This window comes from Sceloporus occidentalis, unplaced genomic scaffold, assembly GCF_023333645.1.
Source record: "Sceloporus occidentalis isolate IW3139 unplaced genomic scaffold, rSceOcc1.0.p SCAF_4, whole genome shotgun sequence".
Lineage (NCBI taxonomy): Eukaryota > Metazoa > Chordata > Lepidosauria > Squamata > Phrynosomatidae > Sceloporus > Sceloporus occidentalis.
In genome coordinates, this window is record NW_028316984.1 from 169,154,996 (window position 1) to 169,179,738 (window position 24,743).

A 24,743-nucleotide genomic window follows, 5' to 3' on the forward strand; every position below is an offset into this window, starting at 1 on the left:
TGGCTAAATATAAAATAGGTACGAGTTTTGCCATTGTGTTATATGTAATTACTTTTTAAAAGCCATATAGAACAGTGGCAAAAGGTGCCGTTTACACTTTTATCATTATCATTATCAAACTGGCAAGGTTTTCAACAGTATACATTTTTCTAGGAAACCTACTACTACAAAATATCACAAGTCTGAATACCTTTTATGTGCCAGTAATGCATAGTTCTAAACATCTCACACCTTCAAAATTGCTGACAGCTTCAACGTGTTCATAGTATACCACATTTTTTCTACACAATTCAATCAAGTAGCGGCTGCATTAAGGTTTTTCAATATTTCGTAATTAGCATTCAAGCTGTAGCCAATAAATTACTCAGAGCTTAGTTGTCTTTCCTTGCTGTTTAGATCAGTTCAAAAGAGGTGTGAGTTATATTATACAGGAATTAAATTACTGATGTGTACATGCTTTGGAGTCTTTTGAGGATGAGGGTTGTTCAGGTACTTAGGGAAGAAAGAAAATACTGTATGGCTGCATGCTTTCACTCCTCAGAGCTTGGCACTGTTGCTTTATTTGTTTTTGTCTGCCTTCAAGTTATTTCTGACTTATAGGCCCCATACAGACAGGCCAAAATAAAGCTGCTTCCTTAGGACTGGAACACAGCTTTGGTGCAGCTTCTGGACTCTTAGAATGCATGCATCATTTAAACAGCATACCTCCAAAGTGACCCGAAGCAGCTTTATTTTGGCCTGTCTGTATGAGGCCATGGTGACTCTAAGACGATCCTTATTGTGGGGTTTTCTTGGCCAGATCTGTTCATAGGGGGTTTGCAATTGCTTTTACCTGAAGCTGAGAGAGTGTGACTTGACCAAAGTCACCCAGTTAGTTTCTATGGCCAAGTGGAAACTTTTAACCCTGCTCTTTTGGCATCCTAGTCCAATACTCAAACTACAATACCCGATGGCTCTCTACTGTTGTTGTATCCCCTGTTCAATTTTGTGGTTCTCACTACTCCTCCATGCTGGATTTGTTCACGTCTTGTTGCTGCTGTTGCTGCTTGCCAGCAGCTAAGAAAGACACAATTATTACTGAAAAAACAAAGCATGTGGAAAGCACCCACCTTGTTTTAAAGCACCATTACAACACAGAAGACCTTTGGAAGCCGACTTCAGTGTTGAAATAAGGTGAATCCTTCTCTTACACCTTATTTTCACAGGACAATGGCCACAATTCAATGGAAAGGTCAATGGAAAACCAGAGTTCCTTGTCTTCTGGGGCCTAGGAAAGAACTGTAAACCCCCCTCACTATGGAAGCTACAAGTGAGACACTCCCCTGCTCTGTATTTATCGTGGAGAATTTTTAATCCTCTAAGTTCAGTAGAACAACTACTGAGAACCCTGCACCAAGTGACCATAAGCCAAGCACAAAGTCGAATGAAAAAACCAACAGACACCGTAAAGCTTTTTTTATGGTATATGTTTTTATGAACTAGAATCTACTTCATCAGAAGAAGCCATCCCCTGCTGACAGGTATATAAATACCCATGGATGAAGTAAAGCCAGCAATAAAGAGAGGAGTCAAGTGTTGTATAATGCTAGAATTACAGTCTATGATCACTGAACTGAAATTTAATTGTATGCACAGTAAGCAGAGTGACCATTTGCAACATCAGTGCTTGTTAATCAAATAATCTCAACATTACTAAAATAACTAATAGTAGGCTAACCACTATTTCACATTATGTAAGAATCAAATGCCACAGCATTCAACAAGAGGCAGGGTCTTGCTGCACAGTAAAGAATCTAAGTGATTTTGGATTTTCTGTAAACAAAGCCAATCTATGACAGAAACCCTGACCCAAGAAACTGCAGTGCCTGGAGCTTTTGCACAATTCTCTGTGGTTTCATTATAGTATAGCTATATATGTTTTCATTTTTGATAGTGCAAAAGAACAGAGCTAAGAAAGGAATTCCTTTTTCTAATTTCTAAAACATTATACAAGATTTAATAAAGTTAAGGCATAAGATATGTAAAGGTAGTCCCTTGACATGAATGTCTAGTCATAACCAACTGTAGGGGGCAGTGCTTATCTCCGTTTCTAAGCTGAAGAGTCAGCATTGTCCGAGGACTACTCTGGAGGTCATGTGGCCAGCATAACTGCACCGAAAGCTGTTACCTTCCCACTGAGAAGTGGTACTTATCTATCTACTTGCATTTACATGCTTTTGGACTGCTAGGTTGGCAGAAGCTCGGACTAGTGATGGGATCTCACCCCATCATGCAGCACTTAGGCCTCAAACTGCCAACCTTCTGATCTTCTGATCGTCAGACTTGGCAACTTAACCATTAAGCCACTGCATCCCTAGATGTGTAGGAAGATATGTAGGAAGCACTAAAGTGAGTGGACCTTAAGAACCAACATTTCTTGGAGCTATCTATCATAAAATTCAAAGAGATCAGAACTAACAGAAACAAATGGAACAACAACAATTAACAAACAAACATCAGTTAAAAAGACATTAGTTAAAACACACATCAAATAAAAGGACAATAAATAGTACACATATTAAAACAATCCATATTTTTATTAAGTTAATTGTACAATTTTAATTGTTGTGTTTTATATATGTTAGCCACCTTGGGTCCCACTTTGGGAGAAAGGCAGGATAAACATTAAATAAATAAATAAATAAATTTAAAATTCATAATTTAAAACTCACAATTTAAAAATCATTTGAAGAAGCCTGCTGGAAGAGACTGGTCTTTAATGCTCTTTTGAATTCAGCTGTTGAATCTCTCAATTCACAGTCTAGGGGCAGCTGAAGAAAAAGTCCTCTGGCTTACAGTTGCCAACCTAGTCCTGGCCATTCCAAGGGTGCATTTGATAAAGAGGTGCAAATAGGGTTGCCATACCGGAGGACCTCCAAACCGGGACAAATGTAGGACAAGGTTTAAAAATGTAGGACTTTTTTTTTTTTAAATTTCCTGGCCAGGAAATTAAAAAAAAAAAGGCCTACATTTTAAAACTTTGTCCTCCTCCTCCTCCCCGGCTTGGGAGGAAGCCTCAGTCTCCTCTCAGGCTGGGAAGGGGCGCGGGGGCCGCCCATCATCGTGGCCATCGCCGCGGTGGCAAGCGGCCTCCTCCTCCTCCCCGGCCTCAGCGAAGCCTTGGAGGACTCCGTAATTGCGGAGCCGACTCCAAGGCCTCACTGGGGCCTGGGAGGGAGCCTCTCCGTGGCCGGAGCTCCGACCGCGGAGAGCCCTCCCAGGCCTCGGCGAAGCCTTGGAGGACCCCACAGCGCACGCGGGGGGAGGAGGTGGCTGCGGGTGGTGCCGTCCCAGTTTTGACACCAAACCGGACCGGGATGGCACTGCCCAAACAGGGATTGTCCCCGCAATGGGAAAGAAAAGTGATAGAAAGAGAGGGGGGAAATAGTGAAGGAGAAAGCTAACATGGGAAATGAAAGGCTAAGGGCTTCTTTTTTAATTACAGAGAATGAGGAAGGCGAAAGAAGAAAATAGAAGTTTAAATTGAAGGAATAAGGCTAGTGAAAGCGGTCAAGACAGACATACAGTGGGCCCTTGTTATTCACTGAGGTTTAGTCCCAGGACCCTTCGTGCGTAACTAAATCAGTGGATGCTCGTCCCATTAAATACAATGGCAGAGTAAAATGCTGTCCCTTGTATAAAATAGCAAAACCAAGGTTCGCCTTTTCAAATTTATATATTTTTAAAATATTTGTAAGCCATAGATACATGAATCTGTGGATAAAAAATCTGTGGATACGGAGGGCTGACTGTACAACCTTTCCTGGCTTAAGAAAGAAGATGAACTGAGGCAGGAGGATGAGGGCCGATAGAGATTCATTTTAAAATAATATAATGCATAAAAAAATCTGTGGATACAGAGGGCTGACTGTACAACCTTTCCTGGGTGAAGAAAGAAGATGAACTGAGGCAGGAGGAGGAGGGCCAATAGAGATTCATTTTAAAATAATACAATGCCTTAGCGGGAACAAGAGTTAGCCCATTCATAGATGGTTCCTTCTCCATCAGCTAACAATAAGTGTCTAGGAACACCAACCCCCTCCATTCTTGCAGCCAAAGCAGAGTTTGAGAAATAGGTTTCCTCATCCCTGTAAGCAACCTGACTGGTGGGAGAGGGAAGTTACATGTGTTGAAGTCCAGGGCCTCATCATGGTTTGAGGCAATCATGGATTGATTTCCAAGATTGAGGTCAGTGTGTCTCAGAATTTTTCTTAGAGTTGGATGGGTTGAAATGTAGCCCATGCTGATGAGATCCTAAAAGGTACATCTAAAGTGTCTGTGGGTCCCCCTTAGAAATGTCAGGCCCAATCGTCCCTTCCTGAGTCTCATGGCCACTACTGCCATCTCTTTGGCTCAGAAAGATGAACTCCTGTGCTCAGGAACAGAGGAGCTCTGACAGAAATGTTCCTCAGGTTTCAGTTTATGGGTGAAATGGGGATTAAAATCATTACAACACTAACTCCCATATGTCTACTAAAAAGGAAGTCCTACTAAGGTCAGGAAGGCTTCCTCATAGGTAAATGGGTATAGCACTGTTCATTTTAAATTTAAATGGCAACTTAATCTCAAAGTAAGTGTTAAAACCTATACGTACAGCGCTGTGTACATTTACAGTGCTATAAAATAAATAAATAAATAAATAAATAATAACCTGACCCCCCCAATCAGATGAACCAAATTAGAGTTTTGAGCTCACAAACAGTTAACACTGTTCTTTTAACTTTCCTAACTCTGGAAATTCTGCACATGTATTAGATAAATGAGTGAATATCATAGCCTGAAATATATCCCTTTGAGACTACAATGCAACAGGCAATATAAATTCCAGAGAATTGTTGCCTTGGCACCTGCAAATCTGATGCTAAGAATTTGAAGCAGTCCTTCAACCCTTACAAAGGCACATGGAAAGGGCAACTTTTTTCCAGGCAGTTTCCTGTTTTACAGTTTTAAACCCAGAGGAGTGACCATAAGTCACACCAATCTCTAAAAGTGTAATGCATGAAAGATTTAAAATGCATCATAGAAAAGAAATGGTATTCAGAACTACACAATGAGCTAGCCTTTAGTCTGAATATTATCTTGGATATACCCCATCAATATTATATTGTACTTCTCTTAGGCAACAGACCATAGCTCAGTTGAAAGCACATGTTTTGTCTGAAAAACATCCACAATTCAGTCTTTGGCATATCCAGTTTCTTTTCAGAGACAGGTAGCAGATGATGGCAAGAACCTCTGCCTGAGAGACTGCAGAACTCCTGCTAGTGAAAGCATACTGTACAGACAAGATGGACAGATACTCTGACTTCGTGAAAGGAAACTACCCTGTTCTTTACCATGTCACGTTCCACAGTTTAGAAGCTCCTTACACACTGACTCCACAGTGTAACATACACTAGTGCAAGGAAAACAGAAATAATAATCAGTTGGAGAAGATTCCCTAATGAAGAAGTAGAATTAGGCATCTTAATATTAAGGCATCTTAACTTAGAGTCTTGGAAATCAATATGCCACCTCAGCTTAACAAAGCAGTACCGAAGGATATTTAGGCCATTAAACAGCAATAACATGAAATAAAAAAGCAATCTCTCACCTCTCTGGTATTTTGAAATATGCCATCCCATTTTATTTTCCAGGTGTAGTAAAAATAAGCAGTCCATAACTATATTGGTTTTAAGAAACCTGCATATATGACAGAACATCATGCGTGCACACTCTCACTACAAAAACATCTTAGAATCAAAGAGACCAAACTGATCATACAGCAGACCTGCAAGTAAGTTTACAATGTTTGCTAAACTGCTTGCATGTGGTACATTCATGTTGCCACTTAAAGCCTAAAAGAGAAAGAAAGAAAGAAAGAAAGAAAGAAAGAAAGAAAGAACCAATCCCTAATATCCTAGCTTGTTCTTAATGTGTTGCTATAGCTTCTCATAAAAAAATTTAAAAAAATAAAATAAATAGCTACTCAATGATATAAAGAAAGAAATGTCAATTAAATAGCCTCTCAGGTTGAATGTAGTACACCAAGAAAAGGGGGACTAAGAAAACAGTGAATGGCATTGGGATCCTACACATCTTCAAAGCCAGGCCATATCTCTTCTTAGCTGTTCAACCGTTACTGTGACCATTTAAATAAACAAGTGAGTATAAGGGCAGTCTCCCAATGCATCACAGCTGGACTTGAACAAAAACCACAAATCAAATTTACCACAATTGGAGGGGTCTTACCCTACATGAAAAAGTTCTTCTGCTACTAAGAGGACTTTGAAATTCAGTTAGTGAGATGGCGTCAAAAAATCCCACAGGCATATTCAAGCTCTTGGGCATGCTGAAAGTTGCTCTTTGGATCACAGCCCATATTTACAAGGAAACAGCCCATTGTGCAAGCTTCAGATTAATTTATTTTAAGTAATCATTTTTATAAAGCAAAGCAGTTTTTTTAAATAATTAAGTGTCATGAATAGCATAACACTTTAACTTTTTAAAAAACACAGAGTTAATCACACTTTCCCCAAAGAGGCTAATACCTAAATAAACTCTGATAATGTTGTGGAGTGACAAATCAAATTCAGATAAGAGGGAGAGCAATTACAGCAGCAGTGTCATACAGTGTCAAGAGCAAGTGTGTTTGCTATATTTTTCTAATTAAAAATGCAAGGCTATAGAAGAATAAATATGAAGCTGCACAGCACATGTACAATTAATGTTAAACAAAGTTATTCTCAAAATGCTCCTATCTGGAAACTTTTTTTAATTCCAGGAAATTTCAATGCCATGAACTAAATAGCAGTCCTTAGGTAAACTGATGGGCAGCATGTTTAGCCTACCAAACTCGGAAGCTTCAATTAATGCAGAATATGGCAGCTAGGTTAGTCACTGGATGCTCCAGGACTAGCCACATAACACCTATTTTGCAAGATCTTCATTGGCTGCCCATTCGCTTCCGAGCCCAATACAAGGTGTTGGTTATTACCTATAAAGCCCTAAATGGCTTGGGCCCAGGGTACTTGGAGGACCGCCTCTCCCCATATAATCCGGCCCGCGCTCTCCGATCGGCCGGGAAGCAATTGTTGAGGGTTCCTGATACAAAGTACACAGTGACTGCACAGAGGGCATTTTCCAACTTGGCCCTGCTTTGGAACTCTCTTCCTGGCGAGCTCCACTCGGTTACCTCCCTTGACCTGTTCAGGAAGAAGCTGAAGAACTTCCTCTTCCAACAGGCTTTCCCCCAGACGCTGTGATTTCTGCTCTCTCCCCGTTACGCTAGCATTTTAAGCTAGTTATTGTTGTGGTTTTTAACCTTGTAATTTTAATCTTGTTTTTAATACTCTGATGTATTGTCATGGATTTTTTATGTGGATGCTGTTTGTAAATTTGTACATTGTGTAGTACCTTTGCTGTAACCCACTTTGATCTATTTGGAAAAGCGGGCTATAAACAGTATTATTATTATTAGTAGTAGTAGTAGTAGTATAGCCAAACAAACAGAAGAACAAATCATTCCAAGGAGAAATTCACCCAAGAATTTAGCCAAAGGAAATCTTGCTTTACAGTCTTCTAGAACTCTGAAAGCATCCACAAAGATGATACACCTGACCTTTAAATTCTATGAAGGAATACAATTTTTGGCCATATTATATTTAGAGTTATAAAACAGTCTTGAGTATTGTTTTGTTTTAACAGGCTGGTCTCCCCAGAAAATTCAAATGTTTGCCACATAGCTGACAGTTATGAACATGAATATGAGACTTAAAAACATGGAAAAAACAATTGCCAAAATGTAAACCTAACCAGAACTCTACTGCCCCTTCTGATGGCTCAAAAGGACTTACATGCTTCTGGCCACATGCACACAGACAGCAATGGGATTCCTCCACGAGAATGCAAATCCTGGTCAATCAGGGGACATCTATAAGTGTTAACTGTGAATCAGCATTTAGGGAGCTGAGCTAGTCTGCCTCTGGTTGGTCTTTGCTTGCCTTGTTTGCTTTTTGGTTAGACTTTGATTCATCCGACCTGGCTTGGAGTCTACTTTTGGACTTTTGCCTGCTCTCTGGTAGGATTCTACTGATTTGAATAGAGTCTGGCTTGACCTTGTTTCCAGAGTGCCCTTTCTTTGATTGCAGTTCTTGCCTGAATCCTGCCATCTTAGACATTTCAACTAGAATCTGCTGGGCCTGAAACACGACACACAGTTCAAAGGTTCTAGACTCCAGAAGGTCCCAAAATGCACTGTATGTGTGCAGGATAACCCATTTATGTGAGTCACAGAGACCCAAAGAAGAGCCAGAGTTAACCTCTTATTTGAACCACCATGCTGCCTTATTATATGCCCACATAGAGTTTCATGTGACACACCTACTCTAGCATTCCATACATCTTCCATTTCATGGCACAGTTCAATCATACTATAACTGAAAGAAAAAAAACTGCCTGGCACCCCTGTGGTTCTTTTATACTAGATACTTGAGGCCCTCGGATACTAGACATGAGCCCCCTAAACATATGTGGGCCTCTCAGAACTTCAAAGAACCAGGCCTCACAGTAAGAGAGAAAACTATGTCAGCCCTGTGACCTGCTGATTTTAACCAAAGCAGTTACTTCTCCAACAGACAAACTGAAAACCAAAGCATTGTACTAAGACAGGGATAGGTAACATGTGCCCCATAAGTCACAAACAACTCCTGCCTTTTCCTGTGGACTTCAATACCATTGAATTTACAGTTGCACCACTGGCAAAAGCACTGCATTTTCCTTTTAAAGACAAAGTGCATGTGCAACATGCTTCTTTTGTTTATGCAAAATTACAGTACTGAAAGTGTGGTTGTGCTTTAAAACACTTGATTTGAAAACTAAATCTCATGGGTGGGGGACTTGGCACTGGGTTGTCAAAATGCACCAGTAGCAAACTAGATAGGTGCAGCCCCTAGTCAGATGGATATAGCAATGCCTACCTACAACTTCCCCATCCCCATGAGGTCTGAAGCCATGGGTTCTCAAGCCAAGTGTATGTACTGTGCTGTGTAAATCTACAGCACTATATAAATAAAGTATAATAATAAATAATAATAATTTCCTTCCTTGATCTCTATCCATATTTGTTATATGGAGTACTCATAATCCTAGGAAACTCAGTGATCCAGAGGCCTCCATTTCAAATTCTATTTTTGAACTTAGCTAGCCATAGAGTGTTGAGTCTTAGAATACAGTGACTTAACTAGCCACTGAGTGTTGCCATCATTACATATATTAGCCCAGCTTAATATAATAAATCACAATACACTATGGTCTTAGGTGACTACCATAGTATGTCCCAAAAGTGATAAAAGCCTGAGTCCATGCCATGTCCATGGTAGACTTCCAAACAAGGAATCTTTGTGTCACCCTTCATCTCAATAATAATGCAAAGGGTCCTAAGCCTATGAAAGCTTATGGTACCAATTTCTTTCTTTCTCCCATTTCGTCTCAAAGGTGCTACAAGATCCCTTTGCATACTGATTCAGTCTAACGTGGCTATGCCTTTGAAAGTGAAATACAGTGGGCCCTAGCTATCCACTAGGGTTTGGTTCCAGGAACCCCCCCCCCCCCCAATAGATACTAAAATCAGTGGATGTTCAAGTTTTTTTAAAATACAACGGATAGTAAAATGGTGTCCCTTTTATAAAATGGAAAAATCATGGTTTACTTTTAAGAATTTATATACTTTTTGAATATTTGCAAGCTGTGGATGCTTGAATCTGTGGAAATGGAAGGCTGACTGTAATATCATTTTATATTATTTCTTTCTCTTTGTTCTGAAACTTTGTTCTCTCTACATTTTGTCCCTCACATGACAATTTGCTACTGAAATTCAAAGTGTCCCTTGTTGCATCTCACTCTCCAGGCCCTACCTCTCTATTTTTCTAGCATCCTGAAATGCGTCCACCAATACCTTAAGGGATTTGAGTACAGTGCAAGATTTGTGGTAGGTTCCATAAGAACAGGGGATGGTTATCTCCAGTTTGTACTTTGCTCATCCTCAGCCGCTTTTGGCCAGTCAGAGGATCTAGACTGGTTCTGTTAGAGACCTAATACTGGATTAGTCAAGAGTCTACTGCTAGACTCTTTTATCTACATGATCTCAACATATGTAGTTGTTAAGTCTTTTCACAGTGTTCCTGCAAAAAAATCAGAGTTTGGAAACACTGGGACTAAAACTCCCAGGACACCAAATCCACAAAAAGGGAGGGACAAGTGTACACCTCTAACATCTTAATAAGATACATGTTCAGCACCTTCATGGTCTGCAATGTGCAGTGGAATTTAGCTGGCGTTATTGCTGTTTAAGGATGGCAAAATACTGACGTCTTGTGGCCACAATGATCCTGCAGTCTTTTATAAAGATGTATCGGTGTCATAAATATTTGAGAAGAAGTGAAAGAAAATAAATGGTGAGAAGCAGATTTGATGCCAAATAATCCAGTTCATGTGGGAATAAATGACTTCTTACCCTCAGCACACAGCTGTGTGGTCTAAGCCACACTATATTTTACAGTGGCATCACTTGGCTAAGTTGACAAATTTATTTTACTTAGCCAAGCTCTTGTGCATATAGGCTTCGCAATGCATGGAAAGTCATGTTTAAAAAACAAAACACACTTTCCTCCTTTTTCTACAAGATTAACTTTTTTAATTCCCAGTTTAAATCCCACCCTCTTTAAGATACGGCTTTTTAATTATATGAAAAAGTAATCTACCTAATCAAATTACCAGCTTTTCCTCTCCTGTCCACCTCCCCTTCTTTGTTTCTTCCTGCCCTTCCCACAAATCTCCCTGTATCTTCTGAGGAACTCAGTTCATCAGATTCTACCAAACTGTGCCAGTTCCAGGTTTAAAGAGGCCCTTGGGCAACAAGGCCTGTGTGGATCCATTTCTTTTTACTGTTGTATCATATTGTCGACTCATGTGCTCCCTCTTGTTGGACACAGTCTGCAACACCATTCAGAGACAGAAGCTAAGGCATATCACCTGTCACTGCTTATCTCAGAGGAGCAACCACAACAGTAAAGAGAAAAAGCAGCAGATGCAGAGGGCACCAGTGGCTGGCAAAGGAACTTGTTCTGAATGCTGCTAAAAGGAGGGAAAGCTGGTCTTCTTTGTCCTTGTGCTTGGTGAGATCTAAACTTTTAAACTTGGGCTGCTACTGTGGGAGGAGCTAGAAGCCTAATTGCAAAGCAGGCTGAGAGAGGCGCACAAATTTTTAATTTTTCTTGTATAGTCAAGGAGGTTTTGGGGAACAGAGGAAAAGCTGACCTGGGAACGTCGTTGGAGGGTGGGCTCCTTTAATTTTCCACATTTTCTTTTCCCTTTTTTCCTTAAGGGGCTTGTGAGAACTTTGCTCAATGGAAGTGCATCAGAGACTTGCCTCTGAACTAGCTAGCTGCCAGGAGCGCTGTACATAACTAGAGTCCCAGTTGATTGAGTGCTTTAACAGAGGGGTTCTTTATACTGGTGTTTAGCAGGAGAAGCCCACAGTCTTGTTCAGTGCCTCCTTAAGACTTTTCAGTATGGACACTGAAGGCCCTGCTGCAGTCACCTGCAACACTTGTGGGATGTTTGTATTCTTGCCTAGAGATGTGGGGAACTTCACCTGCCCTAAGTGATGGCCCTCTTAGAAGTGAAAGTACAGCAGCTGGAGGCCCAGGTAGCTACACTTCAGCATCATAGGAAGCAATAGGTTTTCCTGACCAGAATGGACCAGATGGTCCTGAATGGGAAACACACAGAGGAAGTTGCTGGGGAGGAGGAGGGCCCTTCACATACTACAGAAGTTGATGGTGGGAGGAAAGTCACACACAGAACTAGGAAAACCAGGAAACGTTCTGGGAGATTGCAGCTACAAAATCAATTTGAATCTCTGTCTGTTATCAGAGATGATGAGGAAGAGCAGCAGGGACAGACTTCAGGGACAGAGCAGGGGACCCTGGCAGTACCACCAAAGGGAACAGTTGCTGCTAAGCCTCGGAGGAAGCGTGTGGTGGTCGTGGGGGACTCCTTGCTGAGAGGCACTGAATCAGTGGTTTGTAGGCCTGACAAGATGTCTCGGGAGGTGTGTTGTCTCCCTGGGGCAAAGATCCATGATGTGATAAAGAGGCTGACAAGACTTGTCAAGCCCACTGACCATTATCCCTTTCTTTTGGTTCATGTGGGAACCAATGATACTGTAAGGCACAGCCTTCAGAATATCATAAGGGACTATGAGGCTTTGGGTAGGAAGTTGAAAGAGGTGGATGTACAGGTTGTCATCTCATCTCTTCTCCCAGTTGAAGGGCATGGTCCAGGAAGGGAGAAGAAAATAGAGGATGTAAACAACTGGTTCCGTAGATGGTGCCGCCAAGAACGGTTTGGATTCATGGATCATGGACTGAGGTTCCATGAGGAAGGACTTCTGGCAAGGGATGGGTTGCATCTCACGCCAGTTGGCAGAAACGTTTTTGCCAGTAGCCTCAAGAATTTGATCAGGAGGGCTTTAAACTGAGTTCCGTGGGGGAGGGAGACAACAGGGATGGAGAAAATAGCCAAACTGTCATAGAGGGAACAAGACAAACAGTGCAAGGACCCAACAGTGGGAGAAAAAAAATGTTTGCACAGGCAGCAAGTAAAGGGAACACATGGTCTTAAATGTATCTACACTAATGCACAGAGTATGGGAAATAAGCAAGCTGAACTTGAACTCCTAGTACAACAAAGCAAATATGATATAATAGACATCACTGAAACCTGGTGGGATGAGTCTCATGATTGGAATGTAGAAATAGAGGGGTATAACCTTTTCAAGAGAAATAGGCCAAACAGGAAAGGAGGAGGAATAGTCTTATTCGTCAGGGACATTTACACCAGTGAAGAGATCCAGGACATCAATCCTGGCAGCCAGGTGGAGAGCATCTGGATAAAAATTAGAGGGGAGGGAAACAACAAGGATGTTATTGTGGGAGTCTACTACAGACCCCCGAGTCAGACAGAGGAATTGGATTATGCCTTTCTAGAACAGATGACCACATACTCAGAAAGGAGAGATGTAGTAGTGATGGGCAACTTCAACTATCCTGATATTTGCTGGAATTCAAACTCAGCCAAATCCTCAAGGTCTAGCAAATTCCTCACTTGCCTTGGAGACAGTTTCACTGTCCAAAAGGTGGAAGAGGCAACAAGGGGGCCAGCTATTTTGGATCTGATCCTAACCAACAGGGATGACCTAGTTAATGGAGTGCAAGGGGTGGGATCCTTAGGTGGAAGAGACTATGTTCTCCTGGAGTTTGTTATACAATGGAAAGGAGAAGCCAGGCATAGTCAGACACGCCTTCTAGATTTTAGGAGATTTTAGTAAACTTAAAGAAATATTGGGGGTGATCCCATGGTCAGGAATACTAAAAGATAAGGGAGTTCAGGATGGATGGGACTTTCTCAAAAGGGAGATATTGAAGGCACAATTTGAAACAGTTCCAATGAGGAAGAAAAATGTGAGGTGTCTCAAGAAACCAGGATGGATGACTAAGGAACTTTCAGCTGAGCTAACCTTTAAACAGAGCATGTATAAGAAATGGAAAAATTGGGAAATCACCAAAGAATAATTCAAAGAAATAGCAGGCATTTGTAGGGGTAAAGTCGGAAAAGCTAAAGCGCAGAATGAACTCAGGCTTGCTAGAGAGGTTAAGAACAACAAAAAGGGCTTTTTTGGATATGTCTGCAGCAAAAGAAAGAAGAAGGAAACGGTAAGGCCACTCCGTGGAGAAGATGGCAAAATGTTAACAGAAGACAGAGAAAAGGCAGAATTTACTCAACACCTTCTTTGCCTCAGTGTTCTCAGAAAAGGAAAAGAGTGCTCAACCTGAGGATAATGGAGCAGAGGACAGAATAGGGGAATTTCAGCACAGAATAAGTAAAGAGATAGTAGAGGAATACCTTGTTAATCTAAATGAATTTAAGTCTCCAGGACCAGATGAACTACATCCAAGGGTATTAAAAGAGCTGGCAAATGTAATATCGGAGCCATTGGCAATAATCTTTGAGAACTCCTGAAGAACAGGAGAAGTCCCAGCAGACTGGAGGAGGGCAAACATTGTCCCCATCTTCAGAAAGGGAAAAAAGAGGATCCCAACAATTATCGTCCAGTTAGTCTGACATCTATACCAGGAAAGATTCTAAAGCAGATCGTTAAACAGAGAGTCTGTGAACATCTAGAAAGCAATGCCATAATCACAAAAAGTCAACATGGGTTTCAGAGAAAGAAGTCATGCCAGACAAACCTGATCTCTTTTTTTGATAAAATTACCAGCTTGTTAGATAAAGGGAATGCTGTGGATATAGTATATCTTGATTTCAGTAAGGCCTTTGACAAAGTTCCCATGACATTCTTGCAAACCAGCTTGTAAAATATGGGCTAGACAAGGCAACTGTTACATGGATTTGTAATTGGTTGACTGACCGAAGCCAAAGGGTGCTCAACAATGGCTCCTTTTCAGCCTGGAGAGAAGTGACCAGTGGGGTCCCACAGGGCTCTGTCCTGGGCCCAGTGCTATTCAACATCTTTATCAATGACTTGGAGGACAAAATTGGGGGCATACTTATCAAATTTGCAGATGACACCAAACTAGGGGGAGTAGCTAATACCCCATACCCCAGAGGACAGGATCAAAATTCAAGATGACCTGAATAGACTAGAAAGCTGGGCCAAAGCTAACATAATGAAATTCAACATGGAGAAATGTAAGGTACTGCACTTAGGGTGGAAAAATGAAATGCACAGATATAAGATGGGCGACACCTGGCTGAATGAAACTACACGTGAAAGGGATCTGGGAGTCCAAGTAGACCACAAGTTGAACATGAGTCAACAGTGCGATGCGGCAGTTAAAAAGGCCAATGCAATTTTAGGCTGCATCAATAAAAGTATAGTGTCTAGATCAAGGGAAGTAATAGTGCCACTATATCCTGCTCTGGTCGGGCCACACCTGGAATATTGTGTCCATTTCTGGGCACCACAATTTTAAAAGGATGTGGAGAAACTGGAGCATGTCCAAAGGAGAGCGACTAAAATGGTGAAGGGCCTGGAAGCCATGCACTATGAGGAATGACTTAGTGAGCTGGGGATGTTTAGCCTGGAGAAGAGAAGGTTAAGAGGTGATATGATAGTCCTGTTTAAATATTTGAAGGGATGTCATATTGAGGAGGGAACAAGCTTGTTTTCTGCTGCTCCAGAGACTAGGACCCGAAACAATGGATGCAAGCTACAGCAAAAGAGATTCCACCTCAGCATTAAGAAGAACTTCCTGACAGTAAGGGCTGTCCAACAGTGGAACACACTCCCTCGGAATGCAGTGGAATCTCCCTCCTTGGAGGTCTTTAAACAGAGGCTGGATGGCCATCTGTCGGGGATGCTTTGATTTGGATTTCCTGCATGGCAGGGGGTTAGACTGGATGGCCCTTGCGGTCTCTTCCAAATCTATTATTCTATGATTCTATGATTCACAATGACTGATAAGAATTGTTCATGTATCTTAAGTGTACCATCAGTCTTATTTGTCTTTGAGAAAGGCCAATGACTCTTCCTTGTTTTATATCAACTTATTGATCTGTTCCTGTAAAGTTGTGGCAACTATTGGCAAAGTATATTAATCATTGATTTTTGGTGATGTAATAATCAAGTTAGAACAAGATGCTTCCTGATATATTGTTGAAGTATATTGTTTTTTGGAGAGAGTTGGTTGGTTAGTTTGGTATTTGTTTGCTTATTTTGCTATGGATAGGGTATTATCGTGCTTATATCCTGCTTATGGGCTTTCCAGAGGCACATTGAAGACTGTCGTGAGAACAAGGTACTAGATACTGATGCCCTTCCTTTGTTGAGCTCAAGGCAACATACATGGTTTTCCTACTCCGTGCTTTATTCTTATGACAATCCTATAAGGTAGGCCTCCTTGAATCCCATTTTGAGAGAAAGGTGGATATAAATTCAATAAATAAATAAAGGTTAAGCTAAGAAATAAGTAACTGGGCCAAAGCTTGGATAAAACTAGAACCCAGATCTCCCCAACTGCAGTTGCTCCAACCACTACGCTAAATTTTATCTAGGATTAGATAGGCTGTTGTAGCATAGTTCTTTTTCTCCTCTCTTTTGCTCAGAACAATTATTTCATGTATGATAGATAACTCTATGCAATCTAAATTAAACAACTACCTCTAGAATCAAAACTCTCTAACTATGGTAAAATTAGGGCAAAAACACTTCAAGTAAAACATTCCATATCAATTGCAAGGTGATTTGAGAAACGAAACTCCAAATGTCAACAGAAAGCTATAACAACTTGCAAAAATATATACATATAGTTGCTGGTAATCATTTAAAAATATGTATCAGCTTCCTAAATCAAGAAATAAAAACATGGGCCAGAGAAGGATTAATAGAATGCCAGACAACAAGAGGATTTTCTCTGTAAAACTTACAACTCCTTCCTTTCCATTCCATTCTAACAGTCCTCCGTCCCATGCAATTTAAAGAGAGGGCGAGTACAAAAAACCTTTGACCCAAGAAACACACATGAATTTGAAGAGCTAAGTATTACCTTTACCCAAATTAAAATGTGTGTTATCTTTCTTTTCTTTTTTAAAAAATGTGACCGCTAAAGGGAGAGTTACTCTTTCAGAACAGAAAGTGTCAATCTAAATTAATCCTCACCAGTTTATACTGCACTGTATAATCTGCAATTGCCTTTTTTAAAAAGCACATAGGTCACCACATGTATTAAAGCAACCAAATATGAAATTAAACTTTTCACAGGCTCTGTGAGACACCAGAGTAAAGTCAGTCAGAGATGACTATCCAAATAATCGCCCAAGCACTTATATTAAATCTAAAATTATGAGGCCTATATTTTATCTCCCTGGCTTCTCAAGTCTTAGGGTGGAGCAAATCCACCAGCTCTCCTAGTACGCATTTCAGGCACTCTTTTCAAAGAGAGGGGCAAAAAAGGCCTTAATTTTCTTTTCTAAAGCAAACAAATGCTCAGTTTGTCTCCACAGCGCACTCTTGTACTCTGCCAGATGCATTGTGCTTTAAGCACTGCTGATTATACAGCACTAGGAGAACTGGCTGCCCATTACATCATATTTGGGTTTCAAGCACACCGTATTCACAAGGCATTTGTTAAAAATGCCTTTTAACAGTTTAAATCTTAAGTGCAACTGAAACTTGTTTTCAAGCAGCTCACTTTCAAAAACTGATGTGTATTCACAACCAAGAAGTTTAATACTTCCTGCTTCAGGGATGAGAACCCCTTTGATGTATAGCTTCCTGATAGTTTCCTTGATCCCCCAACAAAACACATGTGCAAGAATGGCAGTCACCTCTGGAAATCATTAGCAAACATTTAGATAGCTAACAAGTAGCAGTACTGCAGTTCTGCATGTATGAAAAGGCCTTTTTGCATACCTCCTGGAGATGCACAGACATGTGTCCCAGTTGATCCTGGCGTCTTTCTACCAGCTGCCTTTCTGAGCGAATTTCTTGTCCTATCTCCTGAAGTCTTCTCTCTACCCGTTCTGACACCTTCAGAAAAGCAAGGGGGCTCCTGTTAGAATTTTAACTTAAAGAGAGAAAAACAGCTCTGATTTTTTCACCCCAAATAAATAAATAAAGGGAGGAACCAATGAGATTTGCAAGAGCCTAAACACAAGTGTTAAATCCTTTATACAAGAAAGAACACAATGAAATGGAAAATGTTGTTCCTAGCAGTAATACAAAAGGGAGAGAAGACAGATAATTCACTGAAATTAATCTAAGGTGAAAAAAATTATATGGTTATACCCAACTGGAGTCCTTTCTGTGAAAGAAGGGTTTTTGTTCCAGCAAGGGTTTTATCAATGGAATAGGAAAAGAGACTGTTTCGAAATTTCCTCTAACCCCTGCACCCCTCAAATCGTCTCTGAAAATTTCCTTCAGGACAGGAAAAAAGGGGTACAGAGGGCTGCAACAGCAATGCAAGTCACTACCTGTCTCTGAAGTTGATGAAACCCTCTGCTGGATCAAAAAGCCTTGTCAGTGCAACATCACAATATTACAATTTGCCTGCTTATCATAAAGCATAAAGTCTCTTCAGTGATAGAATAACGTCTTGGCTGCTGATTCAGGTCAATTTTCCTGTCTATTCTGAGAAGTTGTTGAATGACTTAAGCACAAGATTTTAACACAATCAGGAGGAGGTGTCAAGGAAGTAGGTCATACAAAGGGATGTGTGGATGGAGTCTACAAAGAGATGGTATGTTTGAATGTAGAGAATTTCAAATTTCTTTAAAAGTACACAAAGATGCACAATTTCTTAAGGTTTTCCTAAGAGAAGACATGCTCAGGTTTATGTAGGCCTGCAGAAATCTCAGAAATCAGAGCCTGGGCCAGCAGGAATGCTGTTGATCAGTGGGAGTCACTGCCTCAACATTTTTCAATTTCAGTTGCTCAGTTTCAACAAAGGTACTTCATCATATGTGCCTTCAGATGGTGTCCTAGGGTGCAGAACTTCTCCTCACTCATACACTCCACCTTCTTTTAGCACAGAGTACACAAAGCCTTGATAATCCATCATCATGTTGTCACCCCAATCCAGCAAAGGATATTCAAGGTTATATAGGTGGAACTGTTGCAGATGCAATTCCACACTCCATCTGAATCCTATTAGAATAGCAACATGAGAGGGGTTTAAAAAAATGAACAGGAATGTTTAGTCCCACCAGGGTCACTAGCTGTCTGCAAGTGGGACTGGGCCAGGGACAACATTTACTAAGATGTGAAAGTTCAGTCTTCTATAAGAAATCACACTTAGTTTCCATATACCACTGCCAAGATATTTGTTGTTGTAACTTTACTAAATGATAATCAAGAAATGAATTAAAACAGTTTCTGGCATCTAAATAATAAAAACATGACTGAATGAATCAAGAACTCCACTAACAGGATCAGAAGAATCATTTGCTGTGATTTCATTTTTTTATGGAAGGGAGAAAACAGCTAGGTCCAACCGGAACAGGAAGGTTTTAGTCTCTTCTTTCTTTATCTATTTGTAGATACCACCCTCTAGTGGCAAATAAGATTTAAACAGTTCATGAAAACACTGTTTTGCTTTTTTTTGCATCAAATGTAATTACAGAGATTATTTTTAACAGAACTGTATTTGCAGTTTCACACACATTTTGCACATTACCATTCATGTATGATCTGCAAACCATACATTTAAGTTCAGTATCAAGACAAAACAACATAAGAAACAACTATTAAAATGTATACTACAGGCCATTATCCCTATCTAAAGATTTCCAGACACCAGCATATGTCAGCACCTGCAGTGCCAACAACTAAATTTGATAACCTGGTATCTTTACACTCATATCTTTAGCTACTATAAATGATTATGGCAAAACTAAAACAAAACAAAAACAAACAAACAAACAAACAAAAACACCAACCAAATGCACATATCCTACAGCATTTCACAAGTGAAAACCAGAACACATGTGGCCAAGCAACACCAGAATGTGGTCAAGATGGCAAAAGCTATTAATGAGGAAGATCGTAGGGGAAGCTGAGGCAGTTTGTTTCTGTCTAAATCTACAGGGAAGGGGAAGATTTCACTCTCTCCACTCCTCTCCTCCTGTTGAGGTAATGGTGTGCAAACTACTTTTGTACTCAATTTACACAGCAACTGAAGCTGAGGACAAAGGGGGGAAATAAGAGGAGGAGAAGGAAACTTGTGACATTTTAAAAGCATGTGAAAAGTGGGATGGCAGAGGTTTTTGAAACTGTTACCAAATCAGGACAGCTGGATGGTATGAATGCACAGTTTAAACAAAAGAAACTACTCAGACTTCCATGGTGGAATGCACTCCCTCGGAGTGTGGTTGAGTCTCCTTTGGAGGTTTTTAAACCGAGGCTGGATGTCCATCTGTCAGGGGTGCTTTGATTGTATATTCCTGCATGGCAGAGGTTGGATTGATGGCCCTTGTGATCTCTTCCAAATCTACGATTCTATGAACTCTACAGATTGCATCCAAAAGTCTTGCTGAACTATCCAAGAACCTCTTCTGTTCATGAAATGCCCAATTCTTATCTGATAGAACAGCTTTGTGTAAACAAGAGAAATATCTGAAGAGTATGTCCATTTGCTCAAACTCTTCCACAAGAATTTGCACAAGCTCTTCTGAAAGCACACTAGAAATTATAACCTGTACCTCCATTGCTCACCGTGTTTTTCATCATATAATGCTACCCCTTGATAAATCTGCACGAAAGCTACTAAAAGATTTTGCACAGTGCAGCACTGCAGAGTTAGCAAAACAGCAGTAATATATTTTCCCCTTCTGTTCACGGTTCTTTGGCCCCAAGTCCATATTTTGAAAATAATTGCATTATTATATATTCCTCCTTTATTTAGTTCAAGCAGAATGTTTTCTACAAAAGCAATCTGTGCTGCATTCTTGTGGAAAGCACTCTTCTTACTTTCTCCTTTTGGAAAAGAAAAGATGTTTTAAAAGTATCAAGGAATGGATGATTAATTCATGATTACTTAAGGTTAATTCCCAATTTATTGGAGCCAAATTACTTTTCAAACAACATTAGATGGAAGGTTTTCAAGCAACACTCCAAAAGAAAGCAATCATTACAAGTACTTAAAAAACAGCACGCTAGAATCAAGGGCAGTTAAAAGTCTAAGCAGTTGTAACCATGGAAGAGAACTGCTGAGAACTGAAATTGCAATCCACACTGTGTAATCAACAGCAACTGCATTCAATATATATATATATTAAAAAAAAAACAACCCCTAATATGCCTCAACATACAAAATGTCAAATATAAGAAGTGGGGGAGATTATATGTTAGAAACATTCAAAAGTAGACTCAGGCAGCATCCACAATGGAGAAATAATCCAGTTTGTCTCCACTTTAACTGACATGGCTCAATGCTATGGAATGCTGGGCATTGTAATTTATTGTGGCACCAGAGCTCTTTGACATAGAAGGCTAAATTCAGAAAATTACAATTCCCAGAACTCCATAGCATTGTACCATGGCTTTAAAGTGGTGTCAAACTAGACTATTTCTGCAGTATGGATGGAGCCCCAGTCTCACAAACATTTCCCCTAGTATGTAGCCAGAGACTGCATATGACATATTCTCCAACTGTTCCAGTTTGTCAGGGACACTCCTGATTAATCCTCTGCACTAACACTTTTTCAGATGATTTTAAAATGTCCTAGTTTCTCTTTCCACTTTCTCCCTTTGTCCTCAGCTTATTTATATTGCTGCAAACCAAGTTCAAAATGAAAAAGGGGCTTTCATTCAATTAACTCAGTAGGGAGAAAGGGGAAGAATCTTGTCATGCCCAGTAGGCTCTGGCAACAGCGTTTTGCTACAACCACTCCTTGCTTGTGCATTCTTTCTCGTCAATGACTTTTGCCATCTACTCTACACTCCACTGTTGTTTGGCCGGTGAGTCTGTAAGGAAGCAATAGTCAATTCTGGAAGGTCAGGAGGGCAACTTGGGGGCTCTGGGACTCTTTGTAGACTGAAGTAGGCCTGAAATTAAAATAATAATAAATGTTTAAAAAACAAAAGTAACCTGCCCTCCACTTCTGGTTTACTTTTCTTTAGTTCTGCAGGCTGTGTGAGTTCATGGTCCTCCTACCTTCCCACCCACCCCAAAAAAAAACCACATACACACACACACACACTGCTCCTGAAAGCTTTCAAGAGTAGGTGTTTCTTCACAGTTTTATGGGGTATTATTCTGACAGGGCTTTATTGTCAAACTTTATTTATAGGACCCTCATACACTGAAACCCTCAATTGGTTTATTTATCTTACACATAACTTCAGTACTGACTGCAGCCCTACATGCTGAACAGATGACCAGAACTCTCTGGTTTATGCTGCTGCAATGAAAGCTATGCTAGGAAAATGACACGGCAAATAAAGTTTTTTTCAGAACTGACTGAAAACTTCACTTAAGAACTTAAGAAACTTCACTGTACAGGTGCTTCAAAGTACATCCCTTAGGGCTCCCTTTATTTAATCCACTGCTACTGAGACACAGTCCAAATCTGTTCAAAACTTCCCTTGAGTTTCAAGAAAAACCTGGAGGGTAGTTTTTTAAAAACACTTGGTGGGATGTTAAATCAGTATTTTTTCAAAAGTAATTTTAAATGTTGTATCATTCATCAAACAGCAATGTTCCAGTCAGACTAAACAGGAAAGCAATTTAAATAAAAAGATGAAAAGAAAACAATTTGAAATATACTATATATTATGACATCAGAGGTTTCTTTCATCACAAAATGTATACTCAATTCATTTGATGAGTCTTAGTTGCAAGGTTCAATCCTTACCTCTTTACTGACACAAGTAAGTTTTTACAAATCATTCACTAATTATATCCTTCCACAAATTCCTCCAGTTGCAGTATCTGAAATGCTTGCGACCAGAAGTATTTCGGATTTTTTTCAGATTTTAGAATGTTTGCGTATATATAATGAGATATCTCAGAGATGGGTCCCAAAGTTAAACATAATCGTAGAGTTGGAAGAGACCACAAGGGCCATCCAGTCCAACCCCATTCTGCCATGCAGGAACTCACAATCAAACTACCCCCAAAAGATGGTCATCAAGCCTCTGTTTAAAAACCTACAAAGGAGACTCCACTACACTCTGAGGGAGTGTGTTCCCCTGTCCAACAGCTCTTACTGTCAGGAAATTCTTCCTAATGTTTAGATGGAATCTCTTTTCCTGTAGCTTGCATCCATTGTTCCAGTCAGATTTTCTAGAGCAGGAGAAAACAAGCTTGCTCCATCCCCAATATAACACCCCTCCAAATATTTAAATAGGGCTATCATATCATCTCTTAATCATCTCTTCTCCAGGCTAAATATACCCCAGCTCCCTAAATTGCTCCTCACAGGGCATGGTTTCCAGACCATTTTGGTGGCTCTCTGGGCACTCTTCAACTTGTCAACATCCTTTTTGAATTGTGGAGCCCAGAACTGGACACAGTATTCCAGGTGAGGCCTGACCAAAGCAGAACAGAGTGGCACTATTACTTCCCTTGATGTAGACACTATATTTTTATTGAAAGTAATTTTATACAATATTTTTCAAAATTTTGTGCATGAAACCAAGTTGAAACAAGGCTTCTGCTTTGCAAATGAATGAGAAGGAGCATCACAGCCGCCACCTCAAAATGTCATGTCGCCACTCAGTTTTAGATTTTGAAGCATTTCGGAATTTTTAATAAGGGATACTCAGCCTGTAAATTACTATTATAATTCCTCCACTTGCATTACAAATTTTACTAATCTATGAAAGAAATGGAAACCAGATAAACTTCCAAATTATTTGAGTCCTTTTTTCTTTGTTATCTTTCAGCTTGTGGGTTAACTTCTTAGAGAGAGCTAAGAACTAAATTCTACTTAGTGAGGCTCTTTTTGACAGATTTTGTGTCAACTTCCCATTTTGTTTCTTTGTTTGTTATTTCAGCTCTAACTGTTGTCAAAAGCATTCCAATCAGCTCTTTTTAAAAGACAATTGTTTATTTTCTTTTCCAAAATTGAAAGCAATAAAAGTGCTCCCTGAGGAACAATCCTCTGATTTGTCATTTCAGAACTTCTTTACCTTTGGGCAATCTTGCCACACATGCCTCAGTATGCCATTTTCCCTACAACTTTCCTTGCAAATAGAACAAAGCAGTATAAAACATGGAAGAGAGTGGAAATATATAGTAAAGGATTTATTTATAAGAAGTGCACCCATGAATACAGAATAGCTGGAATCCAAGTTCAGTGACAGTTGACTGTTAAGCTTGCAGAAAATACAGGTACTCAACCTTTGCTAAATCTATGGCATTCACTAAAGGAGAACCACAATCCTTAACTGTGTATGAAAGTTTACATGTTCAGCAATTTCCTAGAACTAAGAGAGTGATAGCCTTACTTTAAAATTGTTATGTGGAGACAAAGTACAGCCTCGTTCAAAGATCGCATTTAGCATATGAACATGCGTTAGAAATAAAAATTCCTGGGGCTTTTTAGCTCAATTTAGAAAACTAACAACCATTTAAATCAATTTCTGCCCCAAGAAAATAATTTTTAAAATAGTACATCACTGATGTCATAGACTGACAAAATTGTAAGCCCAAAATGTTGGCAAAATTGCAAGCAAAAAGAAAAACGTATAACCATCACAATGGGTGATATTGAAAATGGAGATGTTTCAACAGAACATACATGAAACTGTATGCAGTCAAACTTACATGAAAATTCCTAATTTGGTCTCTGATATAATAACACAGAAAGTTGCCTTACACCAGGTAAGAATATTTGTCTGTTTAATCCACTATGGTCTACCCAAACTGGTTACAGATCTGAAAGGCTTCAGGTGTTACTGTCACCCAATCACTTTAATAGGAAGTTGTCTTGACTGGGAATTTATTCATTTCTGTCCTGGACTGCAGCCAGCACACACAAACAACACCGATAAGGATGGCTCAGCAAGGCAATTAGCAAAACAACTGGAAACAGTCCACAAACCTTGCAAGGAGTGAGAGTTAGAGAGCAAGCCGAAAGCCAAAGCTGAAGTCAGGAAAACAGAGGACAGAGTAGTCAGTCCAGTCCAAGGTCAGGGCAGCCAG

General features: G+C 40.1%; 1 protein-coding gene across 5 annotated transcripts in view; it reads right to left on the bottom strand.

Moving 5' to 3' along the window:
• Positions 1-24,743, bottom strand: part of CEP128 (centrosomal protein 128) — a 282,591-nt gene that overhangs the window by 217,824 nt on the left and 40,024 nt on the right. For all 5 annotated transcript variants that reach the window (XM_089522329.1, XM_089522332.1, XM_089522331.1 and 2 more), the window contains one exon: positions 17,510-17,626. In XM_089522329.1, the coding sequence (XP_089378455.1) occupies positions 17,510-17,626 (117 nt within the window). The remainder of the gene's footprint in view (positions 1-17,509; positions 17,627-24,743) is intronic.